General features: G+C 36.0%; 2 protein-coding genes and 1 pseudogene across 3 annotated transcripts in view; 1 reads left to right on the top strand and 2 right to left on the bottom strand.

Moving 5' to 3' along the window:
* The window catches only part of TRMT11 (tRNA methyltransferase 11), a 32154-nt gene extending 29647 nt beyond the window's left edge, over window positions 1–2507 (bottom strand). The window contains exons 1-2 of the mRNA XM_085314430.1: window positions 2501–2507; window positions 719–846 (exon numbers count right to left, since the gene is read on the bottom strand). Coding sequence (XP_085170556.1) covers window positions 719–846; window positions 2501–2507 — 135 coding nt within the window. The remainder of the gene's footprint in view (window positions 1–718; window positions 847–2500) is intronic.
* A 795-nt stretch (window positions 2508–3302) lies between these two features.
* LOC146600996 (actin-binding Rho-activating protein pseudogene) lies at window positions 3303–5618 on the top strand (annotated as a pseudogene). The gene is made up of 2 exons (XR_014896951.1): window positions 3303–3495; window positions 3818–5618. The product of XR_014896951.1 is annotated as an actin-binding Rho-activating protein pseudogene (transcript).
* Window positions 5619–8800: 3182 nt separating this feature from the next.
* On the bottom strand, window positions 8801–15340 carry HINT3 (histidine triad nucleotide binding protein 3). The gene is made up of 4 exons (XM_085314190.1): window positions 15222–15340; window positions 13750–13819; window positions 12719–12845; window positions 8801–10648 (listed from the first exon to the last, which is right to left on the bottom strand). Exons 1-4 carry the CDS (start codon window positions 15262–15264, stop codon window positions 10601–10603), a joined length of 288 nt encoding a protein of 95 aa, XP_085170316.1. The 5' UTR covers window positions 15265–15340; the 3' UTR covers window positions 8801–10600.
* Window positions 15341–15979: the final 639 nt, after the last annotated feature.

Below are 15979 nucleotides of genomic sequence, written 5' to 3' on the forward strand. Positions count from 1 at the left end.
GCGAGAAGGACGTTGCCCGTCCTGTAAAAGCAGCTGCCTCGGGGAGAGCGAGCTTCAGAAGACATGTTCTCCCTCAGGGGCTGCAGCAAAAGTTTTCCTCTCAGAGCTTAAATTGGAGAGAGCGTGCATATCCAGGACAGCGTCTTTATCCCTGATGCTAATAAAGCCTCTTTGCCCAGCTGCAGTTTTGGGAACAGCCTGTCTTGCCTCTCTTTCCTGGCCCACAGCCCCTCTGGGGAGCCCAGCGGAAGGCTAGGTGTGAAGGGGAACAGCCCCTGCTGCCTYGAGCGCCAGGTTGTGCCGCCAAGCCGTTGTTCGTGTTTGAGGGGTGCTGGGAAGAGGAAACGCAGCAGAGAGGTTTGGAGCCCAGTGCTGCCCTTGAGCAGGCCAGGGMGATGTGCTGGCCAAGTTGCTGGTGGGAGATAGCAGCACCAGGCTGTCCTCTGGCACAGCTGTGAGGTGGCCTGGGACCAGCCTCCCCAGGTGAGCCACCCACCTCCCTTCTCCTGGCTTGACAGCAGGAGGCTGCTGCACTGGTGGTAAAGCCAGCTCCTGGTGCTGGGGAAGCTGGCCCCAGTGGGGTCTGCATATCCATTTCTTTCTTGACAGAAGAAGGAAGGAGCCCTCTGAGGCCACAGGGGTCTCTCCCCACGAGGGAGAGGAGTAGCTTCTGCCCCACTTCTGCATCCATGGAGGACAGCTGTCTAGCAGGTCTTACCTGCTCTTGGGTATTTTCTTCCAGGCCTTCTGGCTCTTGTGGCCTTTTTCTGGTAGTGTTTTCATTAGCTTTGCTGCAAGGATTTTTAACTGAGAAAAATCTGAGAAGAAGCTCCTGGGGCCAGGCAACTATTTAAACTTGGGCTTCTACCACTGGAAACATAGTGTACACAATTAATTATTAGCAATGGTAGGACATATTTAGAAAGATAAAAACAGTGTAAATATGTCTGTCAAGTCTTTTTAACAGTAAAGACCTTCTGAATTCCTTGTTCAGTATCATACTGAAAGCTCTAAATACAAATGTTCCAAATAATTCTAGTGCCTTATAATGCCTAGAAGCATCTTGTAGGTTTTTTACGWGTCTTTCTGGTTGTGCAGCAATAACCTTTCCTTGTTGGCACTGATAGAGCAGATAGTTGGATAACATTAACAGACACCAAAGAGTCATTTTCATTTTTCCATGGGAAGGAGGTCATGGCTGTGACATGGGTGTAGAAGCAAATAGAGAAGAGAAACAGATTCTCAGGAAAGTGACAGAGGTGTTACTATCCAGCAGGAAAAAAATCATGTTTTTGTATTGCAGGTTAAWTTTTGCTGTGTTTTATTTTCTTAACATCTAGGCTTGATAACTAAAATCCTCTCCTCACTGATCCCTCTGTTACGTTGATCTGAAAGGTTCGGCTTATCCAGATTTCAGTAAGCCTTTTATTAGGACCAGGCCAGCTCAGCATTTAACTCACATTTTTTAGTTTCTGTGCTGATTTAGGATAGCTTTTTTTCTAGRTGGTTAAGATTTTGCTCATGACCTGTAAGAGGCTGCATTCTTTATATATCTTAATAATCTCATACTAGAGCTTCTCTTGTTTTCTGATCTTTTCCTGTAGTATTCAAAATTGAAGTTTGTTACGAAGCTTTGGCCCTGATGATTGATAAGAAAACAATCTAAATGTGAACTGACATCTAATTGTGAATGTCCTAGATAGTCACTGAAGAGTGAGAAAAGAAGTAAATGTAGATTCATCCTCTTCATCTCRGCAATTTAATGCTGAAACCTAGTAATAAACACATTGTTAAATTGCTGACAAATCCAGCTACTCTGGGATTGTTTACAAAATCTTCRAATTGCAAAAGCAATTTAGTGGAAGATGACTGCTTTTATTTTCCAATCTGTTTTGCTTTAAATGTGTTAGCTGTATAACTAGCTGTACAGCTTCCATTCGAGAAAGTTCTGATGAGTTATTGGTACAGAGTCTCTATAAAGAACATGCAGCTCAGYATAGTTTGAAAATGCATGTACATTAATAAAAGTTACAGAGTATTCGATCCTGTCATAAAACCAARTGATTTTCAGACTCTCCATTTATAAACTTAACATATATTACTTGATTCTTTTCAGTAACATTAGAGCAGTTTTTTAGAGTGGAATTTGGTAGTCATCTTAAGTCAACCATGTTACATAACTGTTTTAGGAAGGGAAAGGAAGAACAATATATCCCTTTTAGCCTTCAGGAGAATTTTAAGTACACAAAGTATAATTACTCCAATTGGAATTTATCCAGGAACCTAGAACTAACCACCCTTYTCGCATGATAAATATAACTGGATCATGTGATGATCATGAGTTTCAATTTAAAAGTGAAAGACTGTGAATGAAAAGTCATTATTTAATGTGTGCTGTTTTTTATCTTTCTCAGTTCTGTTTCACAGCCATTGTGTCGCTATCTTCTGCCCACCCCATGCACTGTTTTAGAGTCAAAACACAACAAAAGCAATGACTTACACATCATGCTGRGGGATTTGGGGAACTCTGTGACTTTCTGTGTTAATGGAGTTTATATGAAGCAGTATTAAAATTTAAATATGGACCATAATAACAGTGAAACCTTATTTTTTAAGAAAACAATTTTTAGAAATGTACAATCTATAATTTAATTATCAGTATTTCTGTCTTCTCTCCCACAGAAAAGCCTGCAGTAATTCTCTATTTTATCTACAAATCCGTCAGAAAAATACCAGTACTAGTAATATATTATATGGAAATTCTAGTTTGTRTATTTTAACAGTGCAAGTATATATGATTTAGAAAAGATATAGTTATAACACAATCAAATCTCTATATAAACAATCTCCTAATTGCTCAGAATAATTACATTCTGCACATAGAATCCACTCTGTGTACATTTTATTTTATATATATATAAAATATATATATAYACACACACATATATATATAGGGTAGCCTATTTACCTGAATGAGACTGACATTTTCATCTCTCCCATACAAACTTCTTTGTCTGCTGTGCCTGCAGTATAGGTTTTGCTAGGCAGACATTGCTATGCAGCACWGCCTTTTAAGGGAGAACTATCTGTTCTGGTTTTATGTTCTTTACTAAATACAGTGTTGTAGATGGTACCACAATAGTTGACTGGAATTTTACTTTTTTTCAATGTTTGATGAGCAAAATCCCCATTTCTACTGCATATCTCTGTTGCAGCTCCAAGATGATGTTTTCTGTATATAACTGTCATAATCTGTGGGAACCTTGTAAGCATAGCTTGGTTTTCTCCACCTTTAGTAAATGCGCAGGCAGGAGAGAAGATGCCCACCCCTCTCTCTGGATTGGTGCACTGGCTCTTGAGGAATGGTTTGCTCTCTCGCTTGTCATTAAGCCTGTACTGAACAGGTCAACCAACACTGGATGAGATTATCTGGAAAGAATACTGGGCTGCAAAATAGAAGGATAAAGTTCTTTAAAAGGAGTCATTGCATGAAAAGTAAGTAAATATCGCACTACATTTATGTACAAAGACTACAGGGCACGTATTATAGGTCTATGTCTGAAAACTGGGTGGAATTATATGTCTTGGAAGCTTGCAAGTTTAACTTAGTGACATATATTACTTACTTGACTTCAGAAGTTTAGCTGAACCCCTTTTACTTTCTTGATTGCTGCGGTTATGAGTGGGCTTAACAAAATGTTCAGCTATTTAATGTCTTTTTCAGTAGCCTAGCCTCTCATTCAGGAAAAACTTACAGAAATTATTAGAAGTCTTTTCTTGTGTAAAGGCTGATCTTAATTTTTTTTCCTCCTCATAGCTCACAGTGGACACAACACCCATACTTACAATAATTGATTTGGTTTCTGCTTGAGTGCCATAAAACATTTTTAAGAAATGGAGGAGGATAAAGGGCAGAGTGCTAAAATTACCAGTGCGGTGGGTGACCTAAGAAAAAGCTGGCAGACCTGGGCAGAGGATCAGATTGAGTATCAGAGAAAGAACCCGTTCAGCAACAATGAGAGGCTTGCATCTAAACCTGTGCATACTCACAGAGGAGATCCTACCTATGGGAGACCCCCTGAAGGGTCTAAAACAGAGCAGAGGGGGAAGGATGCCCACTCGCACGTGGGGAAGGAAGTGGAAGAGCTGTGTTTGATCATAAGAAGCACTGGAGAGAAGGGAGAAGATGGACATGTGAGTGTGACATTCCGGCAGCTGTTTGAAACATATGTGACTATTTCCAATAAAGTAGTGGGGATCTTGTTGAGAGCCAGAAAACATGGTCTGGTTCATTTTGAAGGTGAAATGCTTTGGCAAGGAAAAGATGATGATGTGATCATCACTTTACTAGAATAAGGCTTTGTCATCTGATGAATTCTGCTGCATGTTTCCATTTGGAAAGAACATATCTAGATACCATCTTGAAAGAGGTTTTCATTACAGAATTTCAACTCAGCTAATTAATGGGACATGAGCAGAAGAGAAAATTAGTAAGAAGAATGAAAACTATTTTCATAAAAATGGTAGATATTATGGATAGAAATCACAAAGAGTCAACTGATCTACTACTTTTCCAATGGATTGTCCTTTCATTATTATCATCCATTGTATGTGGTTCTTTAAATGTCTCTGCTGGCTTATTGCTTTAGGTAGCTGAAATTCTAAATTACTAATTTGCTACAGTATAACACAGATTCTTGAAGGCTGTGAAATACTCACTGTGTGGAGGATTTTTATGGTAAAACACAGATTTTAAACAAATATTTCTGTAGGAATTCATATACTTCTTAAAAAAAAAAAGCTTGATCTATAGCAAAAGTTTAATTAATTTCCAATAGTGAAGTTAAATAAATGAAAGTTTTACTGACTTTCAGGAAGTATATGAAAATTCCCACGTTTACAGAAATACCACTTGCTTAAGGATCTACAGAACATACAGCAAGGATATTACATAGTTCCTAAATTAACTGTATCTTTCATGTATTTTGCAGAGCTGCACTAGTTCTGGTATTTAATAGTCTATTCTTACCATCATATCTTCTCCAAGGCTTTCCTGTGTCTCTTGTCTTTTTCCTCTTTGTATCTCACACCACTTTTACCTGTTCTGTTCTCCTAAYGCTGCTTCATTCCCTAGAAGTTCAGAAAGCTTTGGAGCCTTTTGGGGAAATTTGACCATGTTTATTCTTGGAAAGTGGGATGCCACAACATAAATGAAAGAGAATGGAAACTGTTGGTGCAGAGAATTAGATGCAGCTAATTGGTTGGCGCACTGTATATTGGTCAAAAGAAAAAAACATCTTCTTTCAACAAAATGTAGCGATGTTGTTTACAGAGTAGAGATCCTGGAGTGCCAAATGCATAAATAAAAATATAACACTGAAGCTGCATACCTCACTTGGTCAGGCAGAGTTGTGCTAATATTCAGGAGCTACGTTTATAATAGTTCCCACCAAGAAATCTATATCCATTGGGAACAGCAAATTCTATTTTTTACCAGCTTAAATAAAAGTTCTTACGTGGTGAAAGCTCTGATGTGGTGCTAACTGTACTACTTAATGGGTTTTTAAAATAAGAATATTCTATTGCCTCAAAAGGWTGTTGAGAATATAAATTATGAACATGGTAAATGTTCATAATGGTAAATTCTTTTATAMTAATTATATAAAAGATGTCTTTTTGCAAAAAGCCTGATTTTTTTTTATGTTTTTGTCAAATAGAGATTTGCATCAAAACACATTTTTTGTTCACTGAACAAATAGAAAATATAATTTATATTATCCCTCTGTCTCCTTTTCCTAGAGAAAAGGTAATTAGAAGAACAGAAAATAGGGGAAAAAGGAAGGTGCCCAAATAAGTGTATCTGAGGAACAGGGGAGCTAGATATAGTATAGAAGGGGAAACAAAGGATTGGTTTTATCATCACATAATTTTAACCTGTTGGAAACTGGGGGATACATGCTGCACCAGACACTGCATTTAATACATTTCAAATGCTGTGTTTTTCAAAAAGAATCAATTTCTTGCCAAAATGACATGAGCATGCCTCAGTGGATTTCAGTTCCCACTAGATAAAGCTTAGGTACACACTGTACAAAAATTAGTTTCAGAATCCATCTCAAAATTGTTAAAATACAGCTATAGGATATGGTTTGTTTAATTTTAACTCCAGTTGATTCTGCTATAACATTAGTTCGTAATTTGTAGGAAGCARTATCAGGCAATTCAAGTATCACTAGCACTATGACAGCATCAGGAAAAAKAATACATTATTCTTAGAAAACATGTAGGATACTCAGGCTGCACATGGCCTCAACGAAGATGCAAATGCAGCTCATGCAGACTTAAAAGTTCTTATTTAAAACTGGCTTAGAGAGTTAAACCACAGAARTCTGGCCTTCAACTGCTGTGTATGCAGTCAATGTTAGGTACTTACAGTCTCTGTTGCACTCTTTCTTATTATTGCTAGGTGTCTCTGCAAGAGCTGTAAATGTAATGAAGGTCCATCTGTAARAGATGTGAATGTACCCCTGATTAGTATCAAAACATAGAAAAGCATAATATGCCCTAATTAAATGGTCAAACCAACTTTGTGTGTAACTATAACAAACTTGCCCTATCATATTTTGAATAAATCCAAGAACTAGTATCAGAGAGATAATTTCTTTAGGGATAGATWTTTTTTAATAATCATACGGCCAAATTTCCTATCTGCCAGCTATAAATGAGCATTCTGTAAAGAGTGACTGCTATCTTTCTATTATGCTTAGATATGCAACTGTCATAAACACCAGRAAGCTGCCAAATTGGGTCAGCTCATAGGCTGACAAATCTCCTGCTTTCAGCAATAGCCATTACTCCAAAAGAAGTCTAAAGGATAAGTGCAATTGATCGGTATGTCCACTGATACACCTACTTAAGAATAAAAATTACTCCTGAAGCCTTTACAGTCAGGCATACGTCTTACCTAGTGGACAAGACTGGACTCAGCTCCTACTTTGCAAGCTAGGGAAAATTCTGCTTCATCATCTGCCATGTAGCGAAGACACTGGCATCTGGAGATGAGTGTTTTTGAACTTTTATGCAATAGGCCACCATTACAGTAAATGGAACAGCTAATCTAATACATCATTTTCACAAAAAGTGTTAGACACAAATTTATGTTAGTACTACCACTTATTTGTAGTAGTAAGCAAACTTTGACCTTCTAAGTGTTCTTGCCCTATCAAGTCACTTTCAACTCTTCAAATCTCTAAAACTTTTTTTGTAGTAAGCCAGTCAGCTCCCCCAGTAGTCTTTCCTCTTCTTCCAGCTGAAGCCTTTCTATTCTACATGGATTTTAGACTATAAATTGTACAGGGATTTTCTGTRTTTTGTCTTGTGAAACACTGAAAATACTTTCAGGACTTCAATAAATATTGCACATCAGTTTGACATGAGAGCAGATGTTTTCTTCTAATGCAGGGTTTTACTGTTTCCTAGTCTGACAGATTTCAAATATGATTTTCCTAAGTTTTTCCATTTTATGCTTTTATTTGTAACTCATGCTTAACAAAACTTCTGAATGGCCTTAAGATCTAGTACCACTTAATCACACTGAAAGTGCTTTTCTTAGTTAAATGCTTGAAGACWTTTTTATTAYTATTATTTTTACACTTAACAGCATTGTATGTGTTTCTGCTTCACTTTCAAGAAGGAGCAAGCAGTACTTCATCATAAAAGCATTATTCTCCGGGCTTGTATTAGTTTGGTAGTTTCTGTAAAACAATTGAGCAAAAGAGTACAAATAAAGCTTGTACACATAGCCAAAAAAGCTGCTTTTCCCCAGACTAATACTGGATCAAAGAACAAGACCCATGAGYAGTGGCTAAGCAACTTTCCTCTGCTGCTCAGGCTCTTACACGCATCCAAGAATAAAAACTGCTGAAAGGCAGTAAGTTGACTCTCCAAGAAAGTCTTTTAACTACCTTTGCTTATTGGAATGCTCCAGAAAATATTTTGGAATTTTAAAAATCATAAGGCTGCTGTAGAAAAAGGCAAATACCATTAATGGAGTCTGCTGACTGCATTTTCCAGAGGATGGCCCACAATTCTCACCCCATACTCAACATATTAGAACTAGAACTTCAGAAAATATTCCATGGTCTAATTAAAAAAAAAAAAAATCTTCGGAGTCCAGGAAGAACACTTGACAATACAGAGGGAAGTGGAATGCAGTTCTTTCTTTGCTGCAAAGCACTAATGAGATACTGAGTAGTGCTGTTCATCTCAGTAATTAACATAGCTCCTTTTATAATTACACTTTCCTATTTGAACTAGTTTGAGGGCTGTCTGCTAGTGTCAGAGATGAGTTGAATGCTTTCCGTCTTGTTTATCATCAAAGGTCTTGGAAGCTAGATTATATCCTGATCTTACCTTTACAGTACAGTCATTAGTGGACCCTTCTCAAATGTAACAGAAATTTATTAAAGTAATAATATACAAGGCAGAGCTATAGCTCACTTTTATACGTAGCAATCCTTCAGAGATAAAAGGACTTGAAATGTAATTGATTTTAGTCAGATATACGGAGTCTATTACATACAGAAAATAGGGATGATTTGTGCATAATTCCTTCCCACCCCCAGTAAAATCATACTAACCTCCTGTTGGACCCTGCATTTAATTCCCAGCAGCTYGCACGCTACTATTTTTAAGTGTCAACATACCAAAATTAGCTTGKTTTTGCACTTCAGTGTTCTATACAACCTAACACATGTAAAAATTGACCTTCAGGTTTCCTTCTGTTTACATTTGACAACCATTTTAAGATTGCAAGATTAATATCTGCTCTTTATTAATCCTTTTTGRTAACAGTTCATTATGGTGCCTTAAATATTACRTATCACAGTTAAGTACAGTTACATATATTAACTACAAATCAGAACACGCATACGTAGTGTAACTCTTGAAAGATGTTCAAATATTCAAATTTCAAAATGTTCAAATATTTAATCCATTTAGGAACCAATTCATACCTCCTAATTGACTGCACAGACTTAGTTAAAGTTCAGTGGCTTTAATTCACACTCCTCCTCACTAAAGTTGCACATCAAAACCACAAGAGTACTGCAAATTACAGGAGTGTCTAGTAGTAAGAATACTAAAACATTAGGAACAAAGCCTTACAGAAAAGAGAGGTGTAAACTTCTGGGTAGAAAATGCTGCTGTTTAGAATGYTGTGAACTTTCTGAAATATTGTGTACAATTTACTGTATGAATACTACAATACACTGTACCACTAAGGCAACAGGTGCTGCTGGATCAGTGGAAAACACTGAGAAGATTATGTTCAGGGAAGCTTGCAGGTGCAGCAGACCATCATCACCTTAGCTGCATCTAAAAGTATCAGCCAAGGACATTTGATTAGTTAGGCACCATGACATACACTCTGTGAATGAATAAAATCCATTCTGTTTTTTCTGGAATTTTTGCTTTGCCAAGAGTCTGGCTTAAAATGGTGTTGAAAAACACAGCACTAACATACTAGTTAGAATCATACTAAAGGCAAGTAGAAAGTTCCTTAAGCAATTCAGAACACAATTTGTACATGTTCCAGGTTTAGGCTGAGTCTCTGTTATTCCAAGTTCAAATCAGATGATTGCTATTATGCAAGCCTGCTACATAGTCACTGCACTGAAGACCCATTTCTCTTGTGACTTCATTTAGAAATCAAATTTAGCCAAAACATTAGTACACTCTAAGTGACTTTCAGTAAGAACATTATCAGCATAATCTCAAAATTTGATCTTCTCTTCTACTGTCATACAAAGATCAATATATTAAATCAATTTTCTGAACTCTTCATGTTCTTTGTAAACATACAGTAGTTAATTTAAAATATTGTGCACATAAGAGAAAAACAGTCTTTTAAGTCCAACATATAAACACTTACACATACATTTAAATTATATTCTATACAGTATAGCATCAACATATCTCGGACATATTKTATTAATAATTTACTATGTCACTGTCATGCAAATAAGAGAAYTAATATATTACAGTAGTTTAGCACCAGAAAATAGTAGTGCACTTCAGCAATGTATTTACTAACAACTAGACATAACTAACAAAGTACAGATGGAAACTTGATGTTTTATATGTTACTTGCAATCCCAGAACAATGTACTTTAAAAATAAAAATCTAGATTCCACAGCAAACATTCCCTTTGGTATCATGTACACGCTGTTAGGAGTAACTGCTGTTTCCTTAGTTATAAATACATTCTCCTGCTATACCCTGCATTTTACTAGGAAAAGTAGTCTGCTTGTGTGTATATATACATGCATGTGTGTCATATAAACATATATGTATACAACATGTATATAAATAAAAAATTATCATTAAAATACATTGCCTCACTGTCATGTGCATGGAGTTCTTAAGTACACAGACTGCAAGAACTAGGTTGACAGCTACAAATTCTGACTGTATTTCTTTATAAGGAATTAAAGCTTTTTTATCCTGGTATATTATCAGTAACATCAAACCTTGCAACCTTAAATCAAAGCTCAAAGACAAAGAACCGAACTCATTTGTGACACAGTGCTAGATGTGCTTTCAGCTGGCCGCATTTTCAGTTTGCAGTCGCTCAATCAGTTGTTCAGCCTATGAAAGAAAGCAAGCAATGCATTAACTACACAGTTACTGARTTTACTGAAAATTCCAGATAGGGACAAACAAAGCATATACTTCTCATTTTACATAGACCAAGTGCACAACAGAAGTAGAATACAGCGATCATTTTAAACAGCAAACTTTTCTGATCAGCTAATGAGTTTGACAGAAATGGTGAAAAAAAGAAACTGTGAAAGCTGGAGTGTGTTTGAGCAAAGAAACAGTAAGTCAAGCAGCATGATTTTAAAGACCTCGGAAKACAGCAGTGGTCAGACCAACTGAGCTATGAGAACTGGAGGAGCTCTTTCGGAGAAATTCCAGAACAGTGCATCATGGCCTCTTCTCACAAAACATGCTGCACGCCAGTCACATGACCAATTCACATTAGTCAAAGATGGAGTGTATTCATACATGTGGTTCATTATATATACATATATATTGTTATATATACACATATATGTTGTTATATATACATACAGTGTGTATCATTAGATATACATCCATTCTTTGGTTATGTGACCATGCCCACACATACATTTCTCATCATATGGCTATTTATGCATCCACTGTGTAACTGAGGCAGTTACATTTTGTACATGGGACAGCACCAGCCAAGAGAGACCTCACAAAGGTTCAGGGTAGAAAGAAGTCATTGTTCTGACAGGCTAAATCCAGCATATGGCCACTAACTTGGGCATTTCTGAAATACATCAGTTTASATTATTGTCAACCTTTTTTGTCAAGTTTCACTGAATCTAGTCCTTGAGGTTTTATTAATATCTCCAAAGAAACCTTCTTAAAAGATGAGAAGCTTAAATCTACWATTTTTTTAACATACACAGCAGACACACAATCAGCTGCTTCAGTAGGAACAACTTAACAGAGTTAAGTGACCCTTACAGTTTAGATGGAAATAAAGCTAGGTAAAGAATAAAGGAACTGAAAATGAAGTCATCTCAACCTTGCTTTGCATTCTTAAACGAATACCACATTCAAGTCATTAAAAATAATAAAAATATCCAACATTTTCCAACTTGTAAGCAGGATTTTGTAAAGTATCTCTRGAAGGACTTCTATATTGTATAATCAAACTTAGTACAGACATCCCTAATTAACATAAAGCAGTTTAACTACACAGCCATATTTATCCGAGGGCCAAATATCTCTGTGTGATGTTGTACAGCACTGACACACCTGCTTGTTTGTACCTAGATGAGATCTCTAACAAGTTGCCACCAAGAAGCTTGCCTATTTTTTTTTTTTGAGCAAGAGGCTCTTCAGATTCTTCTTGAGATGAGACAGACCTCTTTTTCCGCATATCTGTTTTGGGGCTGTCCAGTGACACCTTCAATGACACCAGGATGGTGCAGCTCCATTGCAAGGATGAGTTATTTGCTTTTTCAGCTAAGCAGTGAGAGTAAGCATTGATCCTCAAAGACGTGAAAACTTTTCAAATAATAATTTAGTCAGTTTGTGTCAATTCTGTCTCACTTCTAAACTCTACTGACAGGTATCAGTGCTAGCCACAAAATGTTTTTTTTTTTTTTGGTAAAGCAGACACTTGTTGCAGTCTAAAGATAACAAGATGAGAAAAGCTTCATGTGAACTGATACAAGCAGCCATTAGGTGGCCATGGTTTTCACCCAAGTTGGATTAACCAATATATATACAATACCTATCCCATTACATAGCCAAGGTATATACAACACTTATCCCATTACATTCCAATATATCCTTTTTCACAACTAATGTTTATAAAGTATACTCAGAAGTACAACATATTAATGTACAACATGGTAACGTAAGCTACATATTAGATCCCAAACTACAGAACTGCTTGCTGCTAATGTTATTGTTGCTCTACTTTCTTTAATGAGCACAAACAATAAAATTAATTTTTGTCACATATTTTCTCAAATAGTTAATGCAAAATATACAAAATTAGTTACAGAGATGGCAAAAATAATTGTTCAAAGAATTTTGGACATGTTGAACTCTTAGAAAGATACGATATTTTCGTTTGCAATTGAAAAACTACTCACTTATCTGCATTACACTTACCGTGATAAACCAGTAGGAATTGACTCTGTAAATCAATCTGGATAGGAATCCTAGCTGACTGGCTGGAGCCAAGACATGAAGATGTAAGTGGGATATTGAGCAGAATGGAGGCCAGTGAAAACCCATTCTTCAGAAAAGGAAAATGAACAAGTTAAAATATTGACATTAATTCAGAAAGAAGCTGAATATTGTAAATTATTTACCATGATCAACTGAGTTAAGAGCTTAGCTTTTAGCCTGGTATATAAGAATCATTACATTTTACTTTTGTATAAAAACATGAACAAAAGCATGTTCTTTCCTTTAATCATGCTCTCTAGACACCTTTTTTATAGTCCATTAATCTCTTTCTTCATATCTCAGTATTTAAAATATACTTTTCTTTTAAATATTTTTAACATGTTATAACTTAAACATATCATATCTAGTTTTCAGCTAGAAAGTCAACTGTCACCTAGATAAAAGAAGCCTCTACGCAGTTTAACCAGGATGGCCCATCTTCCTATAATATACTTAAATTATGTTTCAATTTGCTTCACTTTGCAAACAAATTTAGAAACAGTTTTAAATAGTTTAACTACTAAATACACTGGCTCAAACTATAGGGTGCAGCACTGTAATCAAACCAATGCAGATATGACTCTGAAATACAACGCAGTGCCCTGCTCAAACAGGACAAAGTTTACCTCTCTTCTACTATCTAGAACTTTGGAGCATACTTTCAGTATATAATTAAAAAGCAGCCTTTTAGATATTTTGTTTGAAGTGCCATTCCTTCCCGAACACATGGGCAAGAATCTCAGAGTTGTAAGGAAATTTGCACTAAAAAGTCATTAGAAAAAGAAAGTTTATACCCAATGCCAGCACATTTTACCTGAGAAATCATGCAATAAGTGATTCCAAACCCTCTCTCTTCAATAAATCATACTGTAGGTGTTGCCAGTATCTTTACAATATCATTTTGGAAAGTCAAGAACATATTCAGTATATGCAGAAGAAAGACCACATTCAAGAAGGCTTCCTTTACATACCTTACATCATTCAAGTCACTAAAATTATTTCGTTGAAGGACAGTTTTTCCAACTTCCATCATTTTCTTCACTATTAAATACAAATAAATTTCAATTAGTGTTTAATATTTTAAGCACCATAGATCTTTAGGTCAAGTAATTGAAAAAAAGTCTTTGCTCTTCAGAGGCAAAATCTTCAAATATTAACTTCAATGAAATGATTACAACTGAGAACTCATGCATTTTACAATAAATTACAAACACCATAGTTAATCAAAATCAAACAAAGATTGTCAGACAATGAGAGACATGAGAAACACCAGTGTCACTGATTTCCACAATCATGAGGCTTCTAAGTGTGTACTATTCTAATAACTTTAGCCAAAGCCATGATATCACCTTACAGAAAAACTACAAATATCAGTTGGTCAGAATGATARAGTTTACACATATTACAGTGTTTACCACTTCTGGACAGCTACATGATTTTCGTCTCTAGGTACTGTGCAGCCTAATGTTTTTCTTTAAACCTTTTTTAAGTTAATACACAAAAATGACTTCTAAGTTAGAATGTTTTAGACATGGTACACCAATTCAAACTAAAATAATTAAAACCCCTCAGTCCTACTAATAAGGACAAAGGTTTCATTTCCTTATCAGTAAAAAGAGAAACAATTCTAAGACAGAATCTTCAAGGCAAAAGTCTAGAGGAATTGTTTTGAAACCAAATACACACAAAAGTTGTTTCTGGARAAAACTGCCCTACCTTTAGAATAGAAACACAGTGATTCAAGAAGCTGCAACACATAACTATAACTCTTTTCTTGCATCACCTGTAATCTTAGGGTAGAACCTGTTCATGCATTTATGGCTGCCATTTTTTTTGCTAATAATCAACACATCAGCTAAGCAAAACAATTCGTGTGAAACAAATAATCCCAGAAAAACGTTAAAATAAGAAAGAAAAGCTCATCAACATCATAATTTCAGTATTTTAGAGTTCTCTTAAAAGAAATTCTAAGTGTACACCATTTCTCTTTCATTCTTCTTCCTGAAAAATAATGTAACATTTTATGAAAAATAGTATAAACATATTTTACAGAATTTTAATATATAATTTAAGATTGCATATATACCTATAAAAACCTGATGAAGTGTCACATGTATACTTTAGAAAAATATAGTACAAATAAATYGACAAGGCTTCTCTACTCCATGGAAACAGAAGAGATTACATGTACTAATACAATAAACCTCCTACAATTTCACCCTAGAATTCAATAATTTATTCTAGAGTAATATAAATATGCTATGGAAATTCCAGCCAGTAGTCCCTGCCTACCCTCACTCACACCATTCATATTCAAAGTTTTCATCCACGGCTAAATGGTGTCCAAAGTTGTGATTTACTTGACAGAACACTGCAGCAATACAGAGCGCAAAATTATTTTCCTCCAMATTAAACACATCCTAACAAGTACTTACAGCCTTACCTACAGGTATGTGTTCCTTCTTAAGTGTCTTGCAGTTTCCCATGTGCTCTATGGGCACCACCAGGTAATGGTGGGGTGCACCAGGTCTGATATCTCTGAAGCAAACAAGGTCTTCATACTGGGAGAGAATACAAACATAGTAAGCTGGTCAGGATGAGCTGTCAACATAGTAAATTGTCAGGATGATACTGACAAATACTAGGCAACAAAGTACTTCCTCACACCAGTGGAATACTTAATATTATATTTGAAACAACTAGCTAAAATCTCAGAATTCCAGTATTTTTTTCCATAGATACACCAAAGTAAATTATCTTGGAACCTGTCTACAAAAAGACTTACAAGTATGATTTGTTATCTAAGCTGACTTTCTGCATTCAGGATTCCTCAAGATCTAACAGTAAAAGCACCTGTTATGCAACTACTTTAAGATTTCTTGTTATTGTAGAAGCATTTAAAAGGACAGGGCATTTCCTCCTTTATGATGAATGTTTCACTACTATCTCCATAAAAGAGGACCTCTAAAACTACGTGACAACCCCAGAATTGCAGTCTTTTCAAGTGACATCCTTCATGAGTTGAAAACAGACACAGCCTGAGAGAGAGAACCACATCATGTGACCTCAGTGATTTCAAGGTTTGATCTTTAATTCTTAGAATTTAACTCCTTCGATCCTTTTCCGTTTTTCCTGAGCCCTGCCATCTGTGCACACCTTGGTGCTGGCAAGCTCAGATACAAGGATCTATACACAGACTTT

This window comes from Rhea americana, unplaced genomic scaffold (genome assembly GCF_003343005.1).
Source record: "Rhea americana isolate MKP2758 unplaced genomic scaffold, rheAme1 scaffold_110, whole genome shotgun sequence".
In the NCBI taxonomy this organism is placed as follows: domain Eukaryota; kingdom Metazoa; phylum Chordata; class Aves; order Rheiformes; family Rheidae; genus Rhea; species Rhea americana.